Source organism: Triticum aestivum, chromosome 2B, assembly GCF_018294505.1.
Source record: "Triticum aestivum cultivar Chinese Spring chromosome 2B, IWGSC CS RefSeq v2.1, whole genome shotgun sequence".
Classification (NCBI taxonomy): domain Eukaryota; kingdom Viridiplantae; phylum Streptophyta; class Magnoliopsida; order Poales; family Poaceae; genus Triticum; species Triticum aestivum.
Genome location: NC_057798.1, coordinates 118,778,684 through 118,805,095, shown reverse-complemented (window position 1 = coordinate 118,805,095; position 26,412 = coordinate 118,778,684). Strand labels below are relative to the sequence as shown.

General features: G+C 45.6%; 1 protein-coding gene across 1 annotated transcript; it reads right to left on the bottom strand.

Annotated features, from left to right (window-relative positions):
* Window positions 1-2,669: 2,669 nt before the first annotated feature.
* LOC123040751 (uncharacterized) lies at window positions 2,670-3,565 on the bottom strand. Its single transcript, XM_044463514.1, has 2 exons — window positions 3,272-3,565; window positions 2,670-3,198 (listed from the first exon to the last, which is right to left on the bottom strand). Exons 1-2 carry the CDS (start codon window positions 3,400-3,402, stop codon window positions 2,850-2,852), a joined length of 480 nt encoding a protein of 159 aa, XP_044319449.1. The 5' UTR covers window positions 3,403-3,565; the 3' UTR covers window positions 2,670-2,849.
* Window positions 3,566-26,412: the final 22,847 nt, after the last annotated feature.

Below are 26,412 nucleotides of genomic sequence, written 5' to 3'. Positions count from 1 at the left end.
CCTAGCTCTCTCTCCCTTGCCGAGCTCACTCTCTCTTGCTGCCACCGAACAACAGAAGAAGAAGGAGGAAGATCAAAGAGAGCACGGTAGACACGACAAGGTTTTCCCGGCGCACGAACGCCGCCGTCGCGACAACAGCTGTTTTCCTCAAGCAACAAACTCGAGCCCCCGTTACAACAAGCCCCGCAGCCCGCAGGAGCTTTTATACCCTGGGCCGGCGCTGGGCACGACCCGCACACCCCCCACCCAGCCGAGCCCCACTCTGGCCGTGCCTATGACGCGCACGCACGCGACTAGGTCGCGCCGAGCCCACACTGGCCTGACCCGATCGCACCGCCCAGTTCGCCAACGGCCGCATATAACTACGATGCACCACCTGCACGCACACACACACACACACACACATGCACCAGATACACACACGCACACAACCCTGCTACGGACCCGACGCAAATCGGACCGCGCCCAGCACGTCTAGCGCCCACACGCACATGCACTTGACGCGCCCTGGCTGTGGCTTATTGGCCAACACACACACCCTAAGCCACAGCCTAGAGGAGCCCATTGTACTCGACGTTGCTGTCGGCGAGAAGGGCCTGCTCCTCCGCCTGTGCCTTCCGCGGCTTTGGGTACTCGCGCCGGAAATGCTCGCACTGACCGCAGTTGTAGCAGCACCCTCGCCGGTTCCCTCCGCCACCCGATGTCGTGCTCCCCGCTTAGTTGTCGTCATGGTCATCGAAGCCGCCTCCGCCCTGTTGACGCCGCCTCGCTGCCCACTGAGCCCCGGTGAGCATCAGCTACTCGTCCGCCCGGTCACCGTCGGCCTGCGTGCGCTGCCTCGTCCGCTCCTCAAAGGCCTTCAAACGACCGAGCGCCTCCTCGAAGACCTCGACGTCGCATGACGTACAACCGGTCCGACACGGTATCGAGCACCTTCTTCACCATTGCCGCATCGTCGAGCGTTGCTCTGAGCACCGCATACCTCGCTGCCATGATGTTCACCTTGCTGCCGTACGCGTCGAGCTCATCGCCGTCCTCCATCCGCCGCCAGGACCCGACTAGCACCGTTGAAGCGCACCTTGAGGGAGTCGCATACCTCCTTCGCGGTGGGCTTTGTCGCCACCTGCAGGAGCACCTCCTCCGACAATGCCCCCAACATCATAGCCCTCGTCGTCTTGCTCCTTCCGGCGTCGACCGCCACGCCCTCCGTCGGAACCACCGCGCACCACAGTCCCTAGGCATCAAGGAGCGCCTCCACCTTGATCGCCCAGGACGTGTAGTTCGCTCGCGTCAGTGGCGGGATCGGTAGCGACATCGGGCCACCCCCGCCGCCGTGTGAAACGAGCGACATGGTTGCAGGTGATCACTCCCAAACCTGGCTCTAATACCAATTATTGGCGCAGAACTCCCTTTCCCGAGAGCTCTCTCTCTCTCTCGCTCGCTCGCTGAGCTCACTCTCTCTTGCTGCAACCGAATGACAGAAGAAGGAGGAAGATCAGAGGGAGCACGATGGACACAGTAAGGTTTTCCCGGCGTACAAACGTCGCCGCCGCGACAACGGCTGTTTTTCCTCAAGCAACAAACTCGAGCCCCCGTTACAAAAAGCCCCGCAAGTACTTACATACCCTGGGTCTGCGCTAGGCACGACCCGCACGCCCCCTACCCAGCCGAGCCATGACCTGGCCCCGCTCTGGCTGCGCCCACGACATGCACACACGCGTCTCTGGTCGCGCCGAGCCCCACTGACCTGACCCGATTGCGCCGCCCAGCTCGCCAACGGCCTCCTATAACTACGGTGCACCAGCTGCACGCATAAACGTGCACCCATGCACCACACGCACACACGCACGCAACCCCCGCTACGAACCCGACGCGGACCGGACCGCGCCCGGCACGTCTGGCGCATGCACGCACGCGCATCCGACGCGCGCTGGCCGTGGGTTAAAGGCCAACAGGAGTGGTAAAGTTGCGTCCATCACGGGCGCCGTGAGCGGCATCGACAGGCGGCGCAGTATCAGGAACGGCGCCAACGTCGTCATCGACGACGTGCAGGACGGCCTGGGTCGCTGCGTGCAGACCTCCGCGCCGGATGCCGCCTACACCCGCCGCGACGTCTCTCACGGGACGCAGATCGTCGCAGCCGTCGACCTCGCCGTCGAGCGGCACTGCCACGCACGACGCGCACGTCATGGCGCCGGCCCTCCGCGACGGTGGCATCCCGTGCACGACCAGCGTCGTTGGCGTTCTCAGCTCCGGCTCCCCGATCCTCACGAACGCGACCTGCAAGGCCACCGTCATCGTCGCGGTGCGCGTGAACGCGCTCTCGGTCTCGCCGCGTCGGGATGGCGGTGCGGTGTCTATGGCTGAGATATTTCCCGGCGCCGGCGAGGATGCGCTCACGCGGGTGGTGGAGGAGGACTGGAGGGAGCTGGACGGCACCGTACTGGAGGTGGAGGACGTGGTCGGGCGGCGTTGTACCTGGCGTCGGGGGCGTACGTGACACAACCTCGTCGTCGACGGCTTGTTCACCGCGCACAAGAGTGTCAGCGTGCCGTCCCCAGACGCGCGTCACAAGATCTGGCTTGCTTTCGGCGCCACCGCCGTCGTCATCCATCGTCGCATTGAGATTGCTGCCTGTGTTCGACTTCGACACCATGGACTACCAAAGAGGAATCACCCTACCAGTTTCATTTTGTAATTGAACACCAATTCTACAAGCCACGTAACTGATTCGAAAGAAATCAGCAAGCAGAGGGAGTACGTACTAAATCTCTAACCACGACACTAGCTAGTGCTTCCCTGGGCTCTAACAAGAGCACGCGGCATGTCACTACGTGAGCTGAGCCTGACTAGGCCGCGTGAACTGGGCGGAACCGGGAGGCGAGGATCCAGAGCATCCCCAAGGCCGACGCGGCGGCGAGAGCCCCGGCGGCGCATGAGATCGCGGCGGCCACAAGGTACATTGAGCACACGGCGTCCCTCGGGCCGCAGTAGCTGTGCTGGATGGCGAGCTGGTCGACGGCGAGGGCCGCACACGCCGAGCCGAAGGTGGAACACGCGACGACCCACTCCACGGCGCTCAGGACCAGGAGGTCGACGTTGGTGGCCTCCCAGCCGTGACACCAGCAGTTGGCCTGTAACATCAGCAGCACGGCACCCCACGGGACGGCACCGCAGAAGGAAGTCCACCACATCAACCTGGACAAACGTGATATCATCAGAGAAAGCTTGCAGGGATGGGATTAACAATCAAGTTAACCGCGGGACTCACTGGTTGGGCAGCCTAAACGTCGGGTAGTATGGGCCGGCCAGGATACAGAGGAACACCGCCGCCAAGTCGAGAAGCAAGCTGCCGGCCGTGGAGAAGAAGACGAGGAGCTCCAGCATCCTGCCTACCGCCATGCGCGCGCCGTGCGAGGGGCCGGGGGTCTGTTTCCAACGATAGGGTGGGTGCGGTACACTGGTACAGAAGTAGAAGCATCGTCATGGAAAAGGATGAACTCCCCCACCCACCACCCCTAGCTTTGATTCAATGGCATTTCCACGAATGCTCGCATGCAAACAGCTTAGCCGCGTCAGGCCTGGATGCTTTCACCGATTTGGAAACTCGATAGGGGAAGGCGAGTGGTGGCGCCTGCTGTAGTAGATGACCGTACTAGCTTCTATTGACCGTAGCATTACCCGTGCGTTGCGTTGCGCACTTCCACGGTCGGTACATGTGGTTGGATCGTTAGAGGGACTGTGGTATCCTCCGTCCATCAGAGTTTAAATTCTGATGCTCGCATTTATTTTTGGATTTATTTCAGGATTTCCGGCGATACACATTCAGTGGGAGGAGACATTCCCGTCGACGATGAGGCGCCTACGCTGACTTCGTAAATCTCAAGATGATATGCCGGCTCAGTCTTTCGGAGGTGCTCATAGGGGTAGGGTGTGCGTGTGTGCGTTCATAGGGATGAGTGTATGCGCGTGTATATGAGCGCTTGTGTCTGTACTGATGTTCAAAAAAAAAAAACTTGGACTACAGTGCAGTCTCACGCACATGCTTGAAACCCTTTGTTTCTTTTTGCTCTGTACGTATAAAGTTTGTTTGAAGTCAAACTTCATAAAATTTATTTGAAGCCATAGAATTTGACCAAACTTATACAAAAAATATATCAACATTCACGACGAAATCAATATAATTTGATAAACACTTTAGCTACATTTGAGTCAGCTGAATTTTGTTTTGTGGTCAGTCGATTTTCTGGCCCTCGGATTGTGGTTTAAGATTTGTGTAGTTTTTCTTTTTTCTGTCACATTTTGTTGGTGTAGGCTGTTTGGATTCGACTGTCCCCTATTTTGGGTCCGTCGATTTTGTTCTTGGCTGGATTTTTGTATGTGCATGCTTTTTCCCATGTATTTGCTTTTGTTTTCTGCACGTGTATGCCTTTTTTTTTCCAGTTGAGTTTTGTTTTTTTCTTTATGTGTATTTTTGGATGTTGAGTGTGTATAAATTATACATGCAAGTACTAGATGTACAAGTTACATTAGAGTATAGAAACTTCACTCTTATATATTTATTCTACATATTATAAAAAGTGCACTTTTGTGCTAATTCTATGGAAAGTTTTTTTCTTCATATTCTTAATTATTTAAGGGATTACCAATGCTAATTGTTGTGTGCAATTTTTTTCATTTATTATTATTATTATTATTATTATTATTATTATTATTATTATTATTATTATTATTATTATTATTATCGTCATGTTCTTCTTAAAAGGTAATACCAACACCAATAATTGATTCATTCTTGGGCAAATTCATTTTTTATTTCTGTGTATAGGTATACACGCAAATACTATACAATATGTACGTAAATTATACTCTCTACAAAGTTGTACTAATTCAATGACACTTATTTTGGGACCAAGTGAGTATCTGATTGTGAAAATTGCACTATTATATGTTCATTCTTTGTGTATTACAAAATATGCAATTTGAGTGTAGAGTTGTGTGCAAGTCTTTTTTTTTTCTTAAAGGGCAATATCAATGGCACAAATACATTTTTCTTAGAAAACTTCACTATCATTATTTTATTCTTTATGTCGATGCAATCATTAAAGACTTATAAAACATGCACGTGCTTTTATTTCTCATGTAGAGCTTGTGGGATCCTCCAGAAGATCCAGGGCGGGGGATAGGAACCACTTGTCAAATTTGCCTTCAACCTTGCCGTTGGGACGAAACTTGCACATGGTAATGCATTTGATTGGCCCACGAGGTATGGCAAGGATCTGGGACAATGCGTTCATGCATTTGTGATACCCGCTGCAGAGCTTGTGGTCGTTGATGAGGTTGAGGGAGGTGGAGCGCCAGAGGGGGCGCCACCGCCGGGTGAGGACGGTTGTCCGCACGCCAGATTTGATGGGGAGGAGGGAGATGATGATTATCAACATATCATCGAGGGGGCTGCTAATGAAGTCCAGGCTTATGCTACTTCTGAGTTGCGTTGGAATTTCCTCGAAGAGGAGAGGAGATGCAGTATAGTAGAGATAAGTATTCCTCTTAGTTAAGAACCAAGATTATCAATATAGTAGGAGAAACACACAAACCTCGTGAACAGCACCTGCACACACAAAAGCAAATATTTGCACCCAACGCAAACAAGAGGGTTGTCAATCCCCTTGGCGGTTATTTTTGTGGTAGGTAGATAAATTGCAAAGATAAAAATTAAAGAACATAGAAAATTGCAGCAAAGTAATTTTATGTTTTTATATGTGATAAAAGTAGACCCGAGGGCCATAGTTTTCACTAGAGGCTTCTCTCTCGAACGTATAGCATATGGTGGATAGACGAATTACTGTTGGGCCATTGATACGAAAACGCATAGTTATGACGATAGTCAAGGCAATTATCATGTATATAGACATCAACTCTGAGACAAGTAGACCGACTCTTGTCTGCATCCACTACTATTACTCGACCCATCGACCGCTATCCAGCATGCATATAGGGTATTAAGTATAAAATAGAGTAACACCTTAAGGAAGATGACATGATGTAGACAAAGTAAACCCAATCAATATGAATAAATGCTACGCCTTGAGCTTGCGTTGGTTTTTCTTGAAGAGGAACGGGTGATGCAGCATAGTAGCGTAAGTATTTCCCTCAGTTTTTGAGAACCAAGGTATCAATCCAGTAGAAGGCTCCTCAAAAGGCCCACGCACCTACACAAACAAACAAGAACCTCACAACCAATGCGATAAAGGGGTTGTCAATCCCTTCACGGAAACTTGCGAAAGTGACATCTGATAGAGATAATATGATAAGATAAATATTTTGGTATTTTTATGATATAGATTGGAAAATAAAAGATGCAAATAAAAGCAGATGAAAAACTTGTATGATAAAAGATAGACCCGGGGGCCATAGGTTTCACTAGTGGCTTCTCTCAAGATAGCATAATTATTACGGTGGGTGAACAAATTACTGTCGAGCAATTGATAGAAAAGTGCATAGTTATGAGATTATCTAGGCATGATCATGTATATAGGCATCACGTCCATAACAAGTAGACCGACTCTTGCCTGCATCTACTACTATTACTCCACACATCGACCGACTCCTGCCTGCATCTAGAGTATTAAGTTCATGAAGAACAGAGTAACGCATTAAGAAAGATGACATGATGTAGACGGATAAACTCATGCAATATGATATAAACCCCATCTTTTTATCCTCGATGGCAACAATACAATACGTGCCTTGCTACCCCTACTGTCACTGGGAAAGGACACCGCAAGATTGAACCCAAAGCTAAGCACTTCTCCCATGGCAAGAAAGATCAATCTAGTAGGCTAAACCAAACTGATAATTCGAAGAGACTTGCAAAGATAACCAATCATACATAAAAGAATTCAGAGGAGAGTCAAATATTTCTCATAGATAAACTTGACCATAAACCCACAATTCATCGGATCTCGACAAACACACCGCAAAAAGAGTTACATCGAATAGATCTCCAAGAAGAGGAAGGAAAACTTTGTATTGGGAATCAAAGAGAGAGAAGAAGCCATCTAGATAATAACTATGGACCCGAAGGTCTGTGGTAAACTACTCACATCTCATCGGAGAGGCCTTGGAGATGATGTAGAGGCCCTCCATAGTGGATTCCCCCTCCGGCAGAGCGCCGGCGATGGCTCCAAGATGGGATCTCGCGGATACAGAAGGTTGCGGCGGTGGAATTAGGTTTTCGTGGTCGCTTCTGATGGTTTCAGGGTACGGGTGTATATATAGGAGGAAGAAGTACGTCGGTGGACGATCGAGGGGCCCACGAGGATGGGGCGCGCGCTGGGCACCCTCGTGGCCGCCTCGGTTGTTGCTTGACGTCCACTCCAAGTCTCTAGGTTGGCATTTGTTCCAAAAAGATCGTTCCCGAAGGTTTCATTCAGTTTGGTCTCCGTTTGATATTCCTTTTCTTTGATATACTGAAATAGGCAAAAAAAACAGCAATTCGGGATGGGCCTCCGGTTAGTAGGTTAGTCCCAAAAATGATATGGAAGTGTAAAGTAAAGCCCATAAACATCCAAAACAGGTAATATAATAGCATGGAACAATCAAAAATTATAGATACGTTGGAGACGTATCAATAAACCCTGTTGTTTTATTCTTAATGGCAACAATACAAAATACATGTATTGTCCCTTACTGTCACTGCGATAGAGCACCGCAAGATTAAACCCATCACAAAGCTCCATTCCCACTGAAGATAAATCAATCTAGTTGGCCAAACCAAACGGACAGATGAGAAATACGAAGATATAACAATCATGCAAAATAAAGTTCAGAAAAGACTCCATTAATATTCATAAATATTTAGATCAAAAACCCACAATTTATCGGATCCCATCAAACACACCGCGAAAGAAGATTACATCCAATATAACTCCATGAACATCGAGGAGAAAATTGTATTGAAGATAAAACCGAGAGAAGAAGTCATCTAGCTACTAGCTATGGGCTCGTAGGTCTGTGATAAACTACACACTGGTCATCGAAAGGCAGCAAGGATGATTTAGAAGCCCTCCGTGATTGATTCCCCCCTCCGAAAGAGTACCGGAAAAGGCCTCCAGATGGGATCGTGGAAGAACATAAGCTTGTGGCGGCAGAAAAAGTGTTTCGGGTGGCTCTCTGGTACAATGGGAATATTTGAGAATTTTAAGATGCGGAATTAGGTCAAGAAGTGCCATGAGGGGCGCATAAGCTCAAGGAGTGAACCTTCATGGGTCCCTTCTGGTCCAGAAAAAATACCGTAAAGTTTCATCATGTTTAGACTCCGTTTGATATTGATTTTCTGAAAACCAAAAACAAGCAAAAAATAGCAACTGGGAGTGGGTACTAGGTTAATAGGTTAGTCCCAAAAAAAGTTATAAAATAGCATATGAATGCATATAAAACATCCAATATTGATACTATAATAGCATGAAACAATAAAAAATTATAAATATGTTGGAGACGTATCAGCTTGCCGGAGGCTCTTGCAGTTCTGGATCGACCAGCCTTCGCTCGTTGGCCACCTCGTCCTCTGATACGTCTCCGTCGTATCTATAATTTTTTATTGTTCCATGCCAATATTCTACAACTTTCATATACTTTTGGCAACGTTTTATACTATTTTTGGGACTAACATATTGATCCAGTGCCCAGTGTCAGTTCCTGTTTGTTGCATGTTTTATGTTTCATAGAAAACCCATATCAAACGGAATAAAAATGGACGGAGAATTTTTTTGGAATATTTATGATTTTTTGGAAGAAGAATCAACGCGAGACGATGCTCGAGTGGCCCACGAGGTAGGGGGGCGCACCCCTGACCCTCGTGCCCACTCTGTAAGGCAGTTGGTGCCCTTCTTTCGCCGCAAGAAAGCTAATATCCGGACAGAAATCGTGTCCAAAGTACAACCCAATCGGAGTTACGGATCTCCGGGAATATAAAAAATGGTGAAAGGGCAGAATCATAAACGCAAAAACAGAGAGAGGCAGAGAGACAGATCCAATCTCGGAGGGGCTCTCACCCCTCCCACACCGTGGATACCATGGACCACAAGGGAAACCCTTCTCCCATCTAGGGAGAAGGTTAAGGAAGAAGAAGAAGAAGAAGGGGGGGGCTCTCTCCCCCTCGTTTCCGGTGGCGCGGAACGCCGTCGGGGGCCATCATCATCACCGCGATCTACACCAACACCTCCGTCATCTTCACCAACATCTCCATCACCTTCCCCCCTCTATATTCAGCGGTCCACTCTCCCGCAACCCTCTGTACCCTCTACTTGAACATGGTGCTTTATGCTTCATATTATTATCCAATGATGTGTTGCCATCCTATGATGTCTGAGTAGATTTTCGTTGTCCTATCGGTGATTGATGAATTGCTATGATTGGTTTAATTTTCTTGTGGTTATGTTGCTGTCCTATTGTGCCCTCCGTGTCGCGCAAGTGTGAGGGATTCCCAATGTAGGGTGTTGCAATACGTTCATGGTTCGCTTATAGTGGGTTGCTGGAGTGACAGAAGCATAAACCCGAGTAAGGGGGTTGTGGCGTATGGGATAAAGGGGACTTGATGCTTTAATGCTATGGTTGGGTTTTACCTTAATGATCTTTAGTAGTTGCGGATGCTTGCTAGAGTTCCAATCATAAGTGCATATGATTCAAGAAGAGAAAGTATGTTAGCTTATGCCTCTCCCACATAAAACTTGCTATCGGTCTAGTAAAGTAGTCAATTGCTTAGGGACAATTTCACAACTCCTACCACCACTTTTCCAAACTCGCTATATTTACTTTATTGTTTCTTTATATAAACAACCCATACTTTTTATTTACGTGCTCTTTATTATCTTGCAATTCTATCCAACAACACTTACAAAGTCCTTCTGGTTTCATACTTGTTCTAGGTAAAGCGAACGTCAAGCATGCGTAGAGTTGTATCAGTGGTCGATAGAACTTGAGGGAATATGTGTTCTACCTTTAGCTCCTCGTTGGGTTCGACACTCTTACTTATCGAAAGAGTCTACAATTGATCCCCTATACTTGTGGGTTATCAAGACATTTTTCTGGCGCCGTTGCCGGGGAGTCATAGCGTGGGGTGAATATTCTCGTGTGTTTTTGTTTGCTTTATCACTAAGTAATTTTCATTTGCTGTTCTTATTTGTTTTCTATCTTTAGTTATGGGTAGGAAACGCAAAATACCAAAAAAATCAGTTGTACCTACTGAACCAATGGTGGAAGAACCACTCAAAATCTATCACACTCGTGAAGCTTTTTACTTGGATCGTCTTTGATCCCTTTGTGCTCGTGCTGAAACCCCAACTTGCTTAGTTGAGGGAAAATCTTTATATGAGCATGCTTGTTATGTGCGACACCGTATATCTGAAAAAGGGAAACTTTTACTGGATCAAATTCATCGTTTGCAATGCTATTCTTGGAATTTATGTGAAATATATGATTTTACTTATTGTTCTGAAAACCCTAAGAAACACCTTCCCTATCAATGTGAATTTAGTGATAATGGAATCATATCTTTGTATGCTAAGGGTGTTTATAATTACTATGATGTTCAACAAATTGAAGAATTTGTTGCTTTTAAGGGTGCTTATGAAATTGCTTCTTTGATTGAAAAGTATGATGCTACTCTCTACAAATCTAATTTTTTTACCATACTTAAATATTGTTATGATAATTATGCTTCTAATTCCTATGTTAAACCATATATTGAGGACTCCTCCGCTGTCCAAGAAGAGACTAATATTTTGCAGGAGTCTATGGAAGAAGAAATTGATGAAATTGTGAGCTCGATGAAAAAGATGAGGAGGAGAGCGAAGAACAAAAGGAGGAAGAGCGAATTAGCTACCCGTGCTCACCTTCTAATGAGAGTAACTCTTTATCACGTACATTATTTAATTTCCCTTCATGCTTACTGAAGGATGATTGCTATGATGATTGTTATGATCCCGTTGATTCTCCTTAAATACCTCTTTTTGATGGTGCTTGCTACGCCTGTGGCCAAGATGCCAATATGAATTATGCTTATGGATATGAACTTGCTATAGTTCCTTATGTTAAACATGAAATTTTTGCTATTGCACCCACGCATGATAGTCCTATTATCTTTTTGAATTCTCCAAACTACACTATATCAGAGAAGTTTGTGCTTATTAAGGATTATATTGATGGGTTGCGATTTACTACTACACATGATGATTTTTATAGATATAATATGCATGTGCTTGCTGATCCTACTTGCAATTGTTTTGAGAGAGGAACTATATCTCCACCTCTCTATGTTTCCAATATGATAAAATTGCAAGAAACTGTTTATACTATGCATTGGCCTTTACTTGGTGTGCATGAATTGTTCTTTTATGACATGCCGATGCATAGGAAGAGAGTTAGACTTTGTTATTGCTTGGTATATGTTACTTTGTGCTCACTACTAAATTACAAATCATTGTTAATTAAAATTGACTTTGATTTACCTTGGGATCCGGGTGGATCCATTACTTGAGCACTATATGCCTAGCTTAATGGCTTTAAAGAAAGCACTGCCAGGGAGACAACCCGGAAGTTTTAGAGAGTCATTTATTTCTGTTGAGTGCTTTTATATAGTCTACAAAAAAAATAAAGAGGGGAACCCAAAACTTTTCAAAAAGGAAAGTGAAAGTGAGAAAGACAAACATTGTTGAAGTGGGGGAGCTCCTTGAACTTTCTTCATGCTCACGGAAACTTTGTGAATCTTAATTACAGAAACTTTTCATCAAAAATAATTATCCCCTTGTACAATTCCATTGTATTATAAAAATAATGTGCCAATGTTTTCCTTTAGGATGTTTACAATGCTTGTTGGTTTGTGCGGTGCAGGACAGAAACTTTGGCTGTAGTGCATGATTTTACATTTTTTTACTGGAACGTCAAACGGTTATGATTCTTTTTTCACTGTCTTTCTATAGAAATTGTTTATTTTTCCTAATTTTGGTAGAATTTTTGGGGTACCATAAGTATGGTGAATGTTCAGATTGCTACAGACTGTTCTGTTTTTAACAGATTCTGTTTTTGATGCATAGTTTACTTGTTTTGATGAAACTATCAATTTCTATCAGTGGATTAAGCCATGAAAAAGCTATATTACAGTAGACATAATGAAAATACAAAATATGAATTGGTTTGCAATAGTACTTAGAGTAGTGATTTGCTTTATTATACTAACGGATCTTACCGAGTTTTTTGTTGAAGTTTTGTGTGGATGAAGTGTTTGATCGAGAAGGTCTCGATATGAGGAAAAGGAGGAGAGGCAAGAGCTCAAGCTTGGGGATGCCCAAGGCACCCCAAGTAAATATTCAAGGAAACTCAAGCGTCTAAGCTTGGGGATGCCCCGGAAGGCATCCCCTCTTTCTTTAACAAGTATCAACATGTTTTCTGATTCGTTTCATTCATGCGATATGTGCAAATCTTGGAGCGTCTTTTGCATTTAGTTTTCACTTTTATTTTATGCACCATGCTGGTATGAGATATTCCATGTTTGATTTATAGAATGCTCATTGCACTTCACTTAAATCTTTTGAGTATGGCTTTATAGAATGCTTCATGTGCTTTACTTATATTATTTGAAGTTTGGATTGCCTGTTTCTCTTCACATAGAAAACCGCCTTTTGTAGAATGCTCTTTTGCTTCACTTATATTTGTTAGAGCGTGGGCATATCTTTTGTAGAAAGAATTAAACTCTCTTGCTTCTCTTATATCTATTTAGAGAGACGACAGGAATTGGTCATTCACATGGTTAGTCATAAAATCCTACATAAAACTTGTAAGATCACTGAATATGATATGTTTGATTCCTTGCAATAGTTTTGCCATATAGAGATGATAATATGTGGGAGGTTCTAGTAGATGGTTGTGTTTAGTAATGATATTGGTGTTAAGGTTTGTGATTCCCGAAGCATGCACGTATGGTCTCATAACCATGTAACCAAATTGGCGCGCATTGTATTTTGATTGTTTATCTTTGCATGAAGGTTGGGGGCGCGCGATGGTTAACTCCTACCAACCTCCCCCCTAGGAGCATGCGTAGTAGTACTTTGCTTCGAGGGCTAATAAACTTTTGCAATAAGTATATGAGTTCTTTATGAATAATGTGAGTCCATGGATTGTACGCACTTTTACCCTTCCATCATTGCTAGCCTCTTCGGCACCGCCATTGCCCTTTCTCACCTCGAGAGTTGGTGCAAACTTCGCCAGTGCATCCAAACCCTGTGATACGATAAGCTCTATCACACATAAGCCTCCTTATATCTTCCTCAAAACAGCCACCATACCTACCTATTATGGCATTTCCATAGCCATTCCAAGATATATTGCCATGCAACTTCCATCATCATTATCATATACATGACTTGAGCATTCATTGTCATATTGCTTTGCATGATCGTAAGATAGCTAGCATGATGTTTTCATGGCTTGCCTATTTTTTGATGTCATTGCTACGCTAGATCATTGCACACCCCAGTACACCGCCGGAGGCATTCATATAGAGTAATATCTTTGTTCTAGATATCGAGTTGTAATACTGAGTCATAAGTAAATAAAAGTGTGATGATCATCATTATTAGAGCATTGCCCCACTGAGGAAAGGATGATGGAGACTGTGATTCCCCCACAAGTCTGGATGAGACTCCAGACTTTAAAAATAAATAATAAAAGAGGCCAAAGAAGCCCAAATGAAAAAAGGCCTAAGAAGCCCACCAAAAAAATAAAAAAAAGAGAGAAAAAGAGAGAAGGGGCAATGTTACTATCCTTTTACCACACTTGTGCTTCAGAGTAGCACCATGTTCTTCATATAGAGAGTCTCTTGAGTTATCACTTTCATATACTAGTGAGAATTTTCATTATAGAACTTGGCTTGTATATTCTGATGATGGGCTTCCTGAAATGCCCGAGGTCTTCATGAGCAAGCAAGTTGGATGCACACCCACTTAGTTTCAGTTTGAGCTTTCATACACTTATAGATCCAGTGCATCTGTTGCATGGCAATCCCTACTCCTCGCATTGACATTAATTGATGGGCATCTCCATAGCCAGTTGATTAGCCGTGTCGATGTGAGACTTTCTCCCTTTTTGTCTTCTCCACATAACCCCCATCATCATATGCTATTCCACCTGTAGTGCTATATCCATGTCTTACGCTCATGTATTGCGTGAGGGTTGAAAAAGCTGAAGCGCGTTAAAAAGTATGAACCAATTGCTTGGCTGACACCGGGATAGGCATGAGGGGTACCTTGTGTTAAGAAAAGGGAGCATAAAAGACTATATGATTTTGTAGGGATAACATTCTGTAAGCATTGATATTTTGAAAGGCATGATTGTTTGTTGGGATGCCCGAATTATTATTGTTTTTATCTCAAATGATAGACTATTGCTTTGAATCACTCGTGTCTTAATATTCATGCCATGATTAGATATATGGTCAAGATTATGCTAGGTAGCATTCTGTTGGAAATATGCCCTAGAGGCAATAATAAAAGAACTATTATTATATTTCCTTGTTCATGACAATTGTCTTTTATTCATGCTATAATTGTATTATCCGGAAATCGTAATACACGTGTGAATACATAGACCATAACATGTCCCTAGTGAGCCTCTAGTTGACTAGCTCGTTGGTAAACAGATAGTCATGGTTTCCTGACTATGGACATTAGATGTCATTGACAACGGGATCACATCATTAGGAGAATGATGTGATGGACAAGACCCAATCCTAAGCATAGCACAAGATCGTGTAGTTCGTTTTGCTAGAGCTTTTTCAATGTCAAGTATCTCTTCCTTAGACCATGAGATTGTGTAACTCTCGGATACCGTAGGAGTGCTTTGGGTGTACCAAACGTCACAACGTAACTGGGTGACTATAAAGGTGCACTACAGGTATCTCCGAAAGTGTCTGTTGGGTTGACACGGATCGAGACTGGGATTTGTCACTCCGTATGACGGAGAGGTATCTCTGGGCCCACTCGGTAATGCATCATCATAATGAGCTCAAAGTGACCAAGTGTTTGGTCACGGGATCATGCATTACGGTACGAGTAAAGTGACTTGCCGGTAACGAGACTGAACGAGGTATTGGGATACCGACGATCGAGTCTCGGGCTTGTAACGTACCGATTGACAAAGGGAATAGTATACGGGGTTGCTTGAATCCTCGACATCGTGGTTCATCCGATGACATCATCGAGGAGCATGTGGGAGCCAACATGGGTATCCAGATCCCGCTGTTGGTTATTGACCTGAGAGCCGTCTCGGTCATGTCTGCGTGTCTCCCGAACCCGTAGGGTCTACACACTTAAGGTTCGGTGACGCTAGGGTTATTAGGAAGACTTGTATGTGATTACCGAATGTTGTTCGGAGTCCCGGATGAGATTCCGGACGTCACGAGGAGTTCCGGAATGGTCCGGAGGTAAAGATTTATATATGGGAAGTTGTCATACGGACACTGGAAGGTTTTGGGGGCATATCGGTATTGTACCGGGGCCACCGGAAGGGTTCCGGGGGTCCACCGGGAGGGGCCACCCCTCCCGGGGGGCCACATGGGCTGCGTGGGGCAGGAGCCAGCCCCTGGAGGGCTGGGCGCCCCCCCCTTGGGCCCATGCGCCTAGGGTTGGGGGGGAACCCTAGAGGGGGCGCCCCCCTTGCTTGGGGGGCAAGTCCCCCCTCCCTGGCCGCCGCCCCCCCTCTAGATCCCATCTAGAGGGGCCGGCCCCCCTTGCCCCTTCCCCTATAAATAGAGGGGTGAGGGGAGGGCTGAACACCCAAGCCAAGGCGCAGCCCCTCCCCTCCCCAACACCTCTCCTCCTCCGTACGTGCTTGGCGAAGCCCTGTCGGAGTACTGCTGCACCAACAACACCACGCCGTCGTGCTGCCGTTGGAGCTGTCTTCCTCAACCTCTCCTTCCTCCTTGCTGGATCAAGACGGAGGAGACGTCGTCCGTACCGTACGTGTGTTGAACGCGGAGGTGCTGTCCGTTCAGCACTTGGTCATCGGTGATCTGAATCACGGCGAGTACGACTCCATCATCACCATCCCCTTGAACGCTTCCGCACTCGATCTACAAGTGGTATGTAGATGCAAACTCACTCCCTTGACTCGTTGCTTAGATGAACTCATAGATGGATCTTGGTGAAACCGTAGGAAAATTTTTAATTTTCTGCAACGTTCCCCAACAGTGGCATCATGAGCTAGGTCTATGCGTAGTTCTCTATTGCACGAGTAGAACACAATTTTGTTGTGGGCGTAGATCTTGTCAACTTGCTTGCCGCTACTAGTCTTATCTTGCTTCAGCGGTATTGTGGGATGAAGCGGCCCGGACCAACCTTACACGTACGCTTACGTGAGACCGGTTCCACCGACTAACATGCACTAGTTGCATAAGGTGGCTGGCGGGTGTCTGTCTCTCCCACTTTAGTTGAAGCGGATTCGATGAAAAGGGTCCTTATGAAGGGTAAATAGAAGTTGACAAGATCACGTTGTGGTTATTCGTAGGTAAGAAAACGTTCTTGCTAGAACCCAATTGCAGCCACGTAAAAGATGCAACAACAATTAGAGGACGTCTAACTTGTTTTTGCAGCAATTGTCATGTGATGTGATATGGCCAGAAGTTGTGATGAATGATGAATGATATATTGTGATGTATGAGATCATGTTCTTGTAATAGGAATCACGACTTGCATGTCGATGAGTATGACAACCGGCAGGAGCCATAGGAGTTGTCTTTATTTTTGTATGACCTGCGTGTCATTGAAGAACGCCATGTAAATTACTTTACTTTATTGCTAAACGCGTTAGCCATAGAAGTAGAAGTAGTCGTTGGCGTGACAACTTCATGAAGACACGATGATGGAGATCATGATGATGGAGATCATGGTGTCATGCCGGTGACGAAGATGATCATGGAGCCCCGAAGATGGAGATCGAAGGAGCTATATGATATTGGCCATATCATGTCACTATTATATAATTGCATGTGATGTTTATTATGTTTATGCATCTTGTTTACTTAGAACGACGGTAGTAAATAAGATGATCCCTTACAAAATTTCAAGAAGTGTTCTCCCCTAACTGTGCACCGTTGCTAAAGTTCGTCGTTTCGAAGCACCACGTGATGATCGGGTGTGATAGATCCTTACGTTCACATACAACGGGTGTAAGACAGTTTTACACATGCAAAACACTTAGGGTTAACTTGACGAGCCTAGCATGTACAGACATGGCCTCGGAACACGGAGACCGAAAGGTCGAACACGAGTCGTATGGAAGATACGATCAACATGAGAATGTTCACCGACGATGACTAGTCCGTCTCACGTGATGATCGGACACGGCCTAGTCGACTCGGATCGTGTAACACTTAGATGACTAGAGGGATGTCTAATCTGAGTGGGAGTTCATTAAATAATTTGATTAGATGAACTTAATTATCATGAACTTAGTCTAAAACTTTTGCAAAATATGTCTTGTAGATCAAATGGCCAACGCTCATGTCAACATGAACTTCAACGCGTTCCTAGAGAAAACCAAGCTGAAAGATGATGGCAGCAACTATACGGACTGGGTCCGGAACCTGAGGATCATCCTCATAGCTGCCAGGAAACAATATGTCCTAGAAGGACCGCTAGGTGACGCTCCCGTCCCAGAGAACCAAGACATTATGAATGCTTGGCAGTCTCGTGCTGATGATTACTCCCTCGTTCAGTGCGGCATGCTTTACAGCTTAGAACCGGGGCTCCAAAAGCGTTTTGAGCAACACGGAGCATATGAGATGTTCGAGGAGCTGAAACTAGTTTTCCAAGCTCATGCCCGGGTCGAGAGATATGAAGTCTCCGACAAGTTCTATAGTTGTAAGATGGAGGAAAATAGTTCTGTCAGTGAGCACATACTCAAAATGTCTGGGTTGCACAACCGCCTGTCCCAGCTGGACATTAACCTCCCGGATGAGGCGGTCATTGACAGAATCCTTCAGTCGCTCCCACCAAGCTACAAGAGCTTTGTGATGAACTACAATATGCAGGGGATGGTGAAGACCATTCCTGAAGTATTTTCAATGCTGAAGTCAGCAGAGGTTGAAATCAAGAAAGAACATCAAGTGTTGATGGTCAATAAGACCACTAAGTTCAAGAAGGGCAAGGGTAAGAAGAACTTCAAGAAGGACGGCAAAGATGTTGCCGCGCCCGGTAAGCCAGTTGCCGGGAAGAAGTCAAAGAATGGACCCAAGCCTGAGACTGAGTGCTTTTATTGCAAGGGGAAGGGTCACTGGAAGCGGAACTGCCCCAAATACTTAGCGGATAAGAAGGCCGGCAACACCAAAGGTATATTTGATATACATGTAATTGATGTGTACCTTACCAGTACTCGTAGTAACTCCTGGGTATTTGATACCGGTGCCGTTGCTCATATTTGTAACTCACAGCAGGAGCTGCGGAATAAGCGGAGACTGGCGAAGGACGAGGTGACGATGCGCGTCGGGAATGGTTCCAGAGTCGATGTGATCGCCGTCGGCACGCTACCTCTACATTTACCTACGGGATTAGTTTTGAACCTTAATAATTGTTATTTGGTGCCAAGTTTGAGCATGAACATTGTATCTGGATCTCGTTTGATACGAGATGGCTACTCATTTAAATCCGAGAATAATGGTTGTTCTATTTATATGAGAGATATGTTTTATGGTCATGCCCCGATGGTCAATGGTTTATTCTTAATGAATCTCGAACGTAGTGTTACACATATTCATAGCGTGAATACCAAAAGATGTAAAGTTGATAACGATAGTCCCACATACTTGTGGCACTGCCGCCTTGGTCACATTGGTGTCAAGCGCATGAAGAAGCTCCATGCTGATGGACTTTTAGAGTCTCTCGATTATGAATCATTTGACACATGCGAACCATGCCTCATGGGCAAAATGACCAAGACTCCGTTCTCCGGAACAATGGAGCGAGCAACCAACTTGTTGGAAATCATACATACCGATGTGTGCGGTCCAATGAGTGTTGAGGCTCGCGGAGGATATCGTTATGTTCTCACTCTCACAGATGACTTGAGTAGATATGGGTATGTCTACTTGATGAAACACAAGTCTGAGACCTTTGAAAAGTTCAAGGAATTTCAGAATGAAGTAGAGAATCAACGTGACCGAAAGATAAAATTCTTACGATCGGATCGTGGAGGAGAATATTTAAGTCACGAATTTGGTACACACTTAAGAAAATGTGGAATCGTTTCACAACTCACGCCGCCTGGAACACCTCAGCGAAACGGTGTGTCCGAACGTCGTAATCGCACTCTATTGGATATGGTGCGATCTATGATGTCTCTTACCGATTTACCGCTATCATTTTGGGGATACGCTCTAGAGACAGCTACATTCACTTTAAATAGGGCACCGTCTAAATCCGTTGAGACGACACCGTATGAATTATGGTTTGGGAAGAAACCTAAGCTGTCGTTTCTAAAAGTTTGGGGATGCGATGCTTATGTCAAGAAACTTCAACCTGAAAAGCTCGAACCCAAGTCGGAAAAATGCGTCTTCATAGGATACCCTAAAGAAACCATTGGGTATACCTTCTACTTAAGATCCGAGGGCAAGATCTTTGTTGCCAAGAACGGATCCTTTCTGGAAAAAGAGTTTCTCTCGAAAGAAGTAAGTGGGAGGAAAGTAGAACTCGATGAAGTACTACCTCTTGAACGGGAAAGTAGTGCAGCTCAGGAAAATGTTCCTGTGATGCCTACACCAACTGAAGAGGAAAATAATGATGATGATCAAGGTACTTCGGATCAAGTTGCTACTGAACTTCGTAGGTCCACAAGGACACGTTCCGCACCAGAGTGGTACGGCAACCCTGTCCTGGAAATCATGTTGTTAGACAACGGTGAACCTTCGAACTATGAAGAAGCGATGGCGGGCCCAGATTCCAACAAATGGCTAGAAGCCATGAAATCCGAGATAGAATCCATGTATGAAAACAAAGTATGGACTTTGACTGACTTGCCCGATGATCGGCGAGCGATAGAAAACAAATGGATCTTTAAGAAGAAGACGGACGCGGATGGTAATGTCACCATCTATAAAGCTCGACTTGTCGCTAAGGGTTATCGGCAAGTTCAAGGGATTGACTACGATGAGACTTTCTCTCCCGTAGCGAAGCTTAAGTCCGTCCGAATCATGTTAGCAATTGCCGCATACTATGATTATGAGATATGGCAGATGGACGTCAAAACGGCATTCCTTAACGGGCATCTTAAGGAAGAACTGTATATGATGCAGCCGGAGGGTTTTGTCGATCCTAAGAATGCTAACAAAGTATGCAAGCTCCAGCGATCCATTTATGGGCTGGTGCAAGCATCTCGGAGTTGTAACATTCGCTTTGATGAAATGATCAAAGCGTTTGGGTTTATGCAGACTTACGGAGAAGCCTGCGTTTACAAGAAAGTGAGTGGGAGCTCTGTAGCATTTCTCATATTATATGTAGATGACATACTTTTGATGGGAAATGATATAGAATTCTTGGACAGCATTAAGGCCTACTTGAATAAGTGTTTTTCAATGAAGGACCTTGGAGAAGCTGCTTATATATTAGGCATCAAGATCTATAGAGATAGATCGAGACGCCTCATAGGTCTTTCACAAAGCACATACCTTGATAAGATTTTGAAGAAGTTCAAAATGGATCAGTCCAAGAAGGGGTTCTTGCCTGTATTGCAAGGTGTGAGATTGAGCTCGGCTCAATGCCCGACCACGGCAAAAGATAAAGAAGAGATGAGCGTCATCCCCTATGCCTCAGCCATAGGATCTATTATGTATGCCATGCTGTGTACCAGACCTGATGTAAACCTTGCCGTAAGTTTGGTAGGAAGGTACCAAAGTAATCCCGGCAAGGAACACTGGACAGCGGTCAAGAATATCCTAAAGTACCTGAAAAGGACGAAGGACATGTTTCTCGTTTATGGAGGTGACGAAGAGCTCGTCGTAAAGGGTTACGTCGACGCTAGCTTCGACACAGATCTGGATGACTCTAAGTCACAAACCGGATACGTGTATATGTTGAATGGTGGAGCAGTAAGCTGGTGCAGCTGCAAGCAGAGCGTCGTGGCGGGATCTACATGTGAAGCGGAGTACATGGCAGCCTCGGAGGCAGCGCATGAAGCAATTTGGGTGAAGGAGTTCATCACCGACCTAGGAGTCATACCCAATGCGTCGGGGCCGATCAAACTCTTCTGTGACAACACTGGAGCTATTGCCCTTGCCAAGGAGCCCAGGTTTCACAAGAAGACCAGGCACATCAAGCGTCGTTTCAACTCCATCCGTGAAAATGTTCAAGATGGAGACATAGATATTTGCAAAGTACATACGGATCTGAATGTCGCAGATCCGTTGACTAAACCTCTCTCGCGAGCAAAACATGATCAACACCAGAACTCTATGGGTGTTCGATTCATCACAATGTAACTAGATTATTGACTCTAGTGCAAGTGGGAGACTGTTGGAAATATGCCCTAGAGGCAATAATAAAAGCATTATTATTATATTTCCTTGTTCATGATAATTGTCTTTTATTCATGCTATAATTGTATTATCCGGAAATCGTAATACACGTGTGAATACATAGACCATAACATGTCCCTAGTGAGCCTCTAGTTGACTAGCTCGTTGGTCAACAGATAGTCATGGTTTCCTGACTATGGACATTAGATGTCATTGACAACGGGATCACATCATTAGGAGAATGATGTGATGGACAAGACCCAATCCTAAGCATAGCACAAGATCGTGTAGTTCGTTTTGCTAGAGCTTTTTCAATGTCAAGTATCTCTTCCTTAGACCATGAGATCGTGTAACTCCCGGATACCGTAGGAGTGCTTTGGGTGTACCAAACGTCACAACGTAACTGGGTGACTATAAAGGTGCACTACAGGTATCTCCGAAAGTGTCTGTTGGGTTGACACGGATCGAGACTGGGATTTGTCACTCCGTATGACGGAGAGGTATCTCTGGGCCCACTCGGTAATGCATCATCATAATGAGCTCAAAGTGACCAAGTGTTTGGTCACGGGATCATGCATTACGGTACGAGTAAAGTGACTTGCCGGTAACGAGACTGAACGAGGTATTGGGATACCGACGATCGAGTCTCGGGCTTGTAACGTACCGATTGAGAAAGGGAATAGTATACGGGGTTGCTTGAATCCTCGACATCGTGGTTCATCCGATGACATCATCGAGGAGCATGTGGGAGCCAACATGGGTATCCAGATCCCGCTGTTGGTTATTGACCTGAGAGCCGTCTCGGTCATGTCTGCGTGTCTCCCGAACCCGTAGGGTCTACACACTTAAGGTTCGGTGACGCTAGGGTTATTAGGAAGACTTGTATGTGATTACCGAATGTTGTTCGGAGTCCCGGATGAGATCCCGGACGTCACGAGGAGTTCCGGAAGGGTCCGGAGGTAAAGGTTTATATATGGGAAGTTGTCAAACGGACACCGGAATGTTTCGGGGGCATATCGGTATTGTACCGGGGCCACTGGAAGGGTTCCGGGGGTCCACCGGGAGGGGCCACCCCTCCCGGGGGGCCACATGGGCTGCGTGGGGCAGGAGCCAGCCCCTGGAGGGCTGGGCGCGCCCCCCCTTGGGCCCATGCGCCTAGGGTTGGGGGGGAACCCTAGAGGGGGCGCCCCCCTTTGCTTGGGGGGCAAGTCCCCCCTCCCTGGCCGCCGCCCCCCCTCTAGATCCCATCTAGAGGGGCCGGCCCCCCTTGCCCCTTCCCCTATAATAGAGGGGTGAAGGGAGGGCTGAACACCCCAAGCCAAGGCGCAGCCCCTCCCCTCCCCAACACCTCTCCTCCTCCGTACGTGCTTGGCGAAGCCCTGTCGGAGTGCTGCTGCACCAACAACACCACGCCGTCGTGCTGCCATTGGAGCTGTCTTCCTCAACCTCTCCTTCCTCCTTGCTGGATCAAGACGGAGGAGACGTCACCCGAACCGTACGTGTGTTGAACGCGGAGGTGCTGTCCGTTCAGCACTTGGTCATCGGTGATCTGAATCACGGTGAGTACGACTCCATCATCACCATCCCCTTGAACGCTTCCGTACTCGATCTACAAGTGGTATGTAGATGCAAACTCACTCCCTTGACTCGTTGCTTAGATGAACTCATAGATGGATCTTGGTGAAACCGTATAGGAAAAATTTTAATTTTCTGCAACGTTCCCCAACACATTCCACATCAAAAATTATCTTTTTTATCATTTACCTACTCGAGGACGAGCAGGAATTAAGCTTGGGGATGCTGATACGTCTCCATCGTATCTATAATTTTTGATTGTTCCATGCCAATATTCTACAACTTTCATATACTTTTGGCAACTTTTTATACTATTTTTTGGGACTAACATATTGATCCAGTGCCCAGTGCCAGTTCCTGTTTGTTGCATGTTTTATGTTTCGCAGAAAACCCATATCAAACAGAGTCCAAACGGAATAAAAATGGACGGAGATTTTTTTTGGAATATTTATGATTTTTGGGAAGAAGAATCAACGCGAGACGATGCTCGAGTGGCCCACGAGGCAGGGGGCGCGCCCTAGGGGGGTGGGCGCGCCCCTGACCCTCGTGGCCACTCCGTAAGGCGGTTGGTGCCCTTCTTTCGCCGCAAGAAAGATAATATCTGAATAGAAATCGTGTCCAAAGTACAACCCAATCGGAGTTACGGATCTCCGGGAATATAAAAAATGGTGAAAGGGCAGAATTAGAAACACAGAAACAGAGAGAGACAGAGAGACAGATCCAATCTCGGAGGGGCTCTCACCCCTCCCATGCCACGGAGACTATGGAACAGAGGGGAAACCCTTCTCCCATCTAGGGAGAAGGTCAAGGAAGAAGAATAAGAAGGGGGGCTCTCTCCCCCTCGCTTCCGGTGGCACCGGAACACCGCCGGGGGCCATCATCATCACCGCGATCTACAAGAACACCTCCTTCATCTTCACCAACATCTCCATCACCTTCCCCCCTCTATATTCAGCGGTCCACTCTCCCGCAACCTGCTGTACCCTCTACTTGAACATGGTGCTTTATGCTTCATATTATTATCCAATGATGTGTTGCCATCCTATGATGTCTGAGTAGATTTTCGTTGTCCTATCAATGATTGATGAATTGCTATGATTGGTTTAATTTGCTTGTGGTTATGTTGCTGTCCTATTGTGCCCTCTGTGTCGTGCAAGCATGAGGGATTCCCGCTATAGGGTGTTGCAATACGTTCATGATTTGCTTATAGTGGGTTGCTTGAGTGACAGAAGGATAAACCCGAGTAAGGGGGTTGTGGCGTATGGGATAAAGGGGACTTGATGCTTTAATGCTATGGTTGGGTTTTACATTAATGATCTTTAGTAGTTGTGGATGCTTGCTAGAGTTCCAATCATAAGTGCATATGATCCAAGAAGAGAAAGTATGTTAGCTTATGCCTCTCCCACATAAAACTTGCTATCGGTCTAGTAAAGTAGTCAATTGCTTAGGGACAATTTCACAACTCCTACCACCACTTTTCCACACTCGCTATATTTACTTTATTGTTTCTTTATCTAAACAGCCCCTACTTTTTATTTACGTGCTCTTTATTGTCTTGCAATTCTATCGAACAACACCTGCAAAGTCCTTCTAGTTTCATACTTGTTCTAGGTAAAGCGAACATCAAGCGTGCGTAGAGTTGTATTGGTGGTCGATAGAACTTGAGGGAATATTTTTTCTACCTTTAGCTCCTCGTTGGGTCCGACACTCTTACTTATTGAAAGAGGCTACAATTAACCCCCCCCCCCATACTTGTGGGTTATCATCCTCCACCTCAGCATGCTTTAACACAAGAAACTCCAGAGTCTCCTCGGCGACAACACTTTCTGATAGGAGTGGAGGAGTTGGAGGATAGTGATTATTTAGGCAGAACAGGCAGCAGAATAGTGTATTGGTAGTTAGAAGTTACTAGGTAGGAACAGAATTAACAGAGTCAGAAAAACCATCCCAGATGGTTACTTAAATACCACATAATTACTTCAGTTTTGCTAAGTAAGTCAAGATGAAGATACATAAAGAACACTTACTTCAAACAAACCATGGACGGATGATGTCATCAGGGAAGATAGCATCTATGATATGATCAACCTCTGGTAAGTGCAGCATAATTTTACTACCAACTTTCAATACATAAAACTTATAAAATGCTCTCCAAAGGCCCGCATCAAAATATCGAATGACCATCTTCATTAAGTTTTACCCAAACAAAGATTGCAAAATCCATGGTTTGTGTTCAATATGACATCTCTGGAGTCTCCAGTTAAGTAAACGTCAAGATTTTATACTACACATGTTCTTGAAAGCAAATGATGTACTGTAGGAAATAATAAGATTTTTATATATATTGAAAGAACAGAGTAACACGCAAATGTAAGAGTAATTGAAAGAACAGTACATTAGCTGAAATCAAAGGAAAAAATATGTAATTAAACAGATAATGTAATCAGGATTTCATGCAAATATGGGAGTAATCAAAAGAACAATACAACCATTGGTCAGTCGTTGCGTTGGGCGACGGGGTCGGTGGAGATCTTCTTCTCCCGGAACAATGTGTTCCTTCGCAAAATCTCATGTTCCTGCAGCGGGTTGCATACCTTATTGTCGGCATCTACTAGTTCACTTCCATCTTCTTGCTCACCTACCACTTCATCCCGTTGCTTTCCCTCTTCTCCGGGTTCTTCATCGTGTAGACGCTCAATGTCGCCTTCCTCTTCTATCTCCTCACCATCACGATCACCCTCATCATGCTCGGCATCCTCGAGGTCAAGTGGTCAGGCATTGAACTGGAGGACTGGAGGTGCAATGAGCAATTCTGGCTCATCTCAGGCACACACATCATTAATCCCGACACTAACGGCCTAGCTAGGATCTCGATACTAACCTGACCACAATGTCTGTCTTTGCACAATTATTGTGATGACAGGCACAAGCACGCACCTATACATGGTGGTGCAAGGGCTGCTCAAGGTGATGGCTGATGACCCATAAGTGTAGGGGATCTATTGTAGTCCTTCCTATAAGTAAGGGTGTTGAACCCAACGAGGAGCAGAAGGAAATGATAAACGGTTTTCAGTAAGGTTTTCTCTGCAAGCACTGAAATATTAGGTGATAGATAGTTTTGTGATAAGACAAATAGTAACGAGCAAAAAGTAAGTAAAGTAAATAAAGTGCAGCAAGGTGTCCCAATCCTTTATGTAGCAAAGGATAAGCCTAGACAAATTCTAATAATGAGGAAGGAGCTTCCGAGGACACATTGGGAATTATCGTCAAGCTAGTTT

Bases quoted from the DNA above. Each gene is read 5' to 3' on its own strand.
- LOC123040751 (XM_044463514.1), bottom strand. From the start codon at position 3,402: ATGGCGGTAGGCAGGATGCTGGAGCTCCTCGTCTTCTTCTCCACGGCC. The intron at 3,199-3,271 runs GTGAGTCCCGCG...ACGTTTGTCCAG, and splicing joins ACGTTTAGGCTGCCCAACCA to GTTGATGTGGTGGACTTCCT.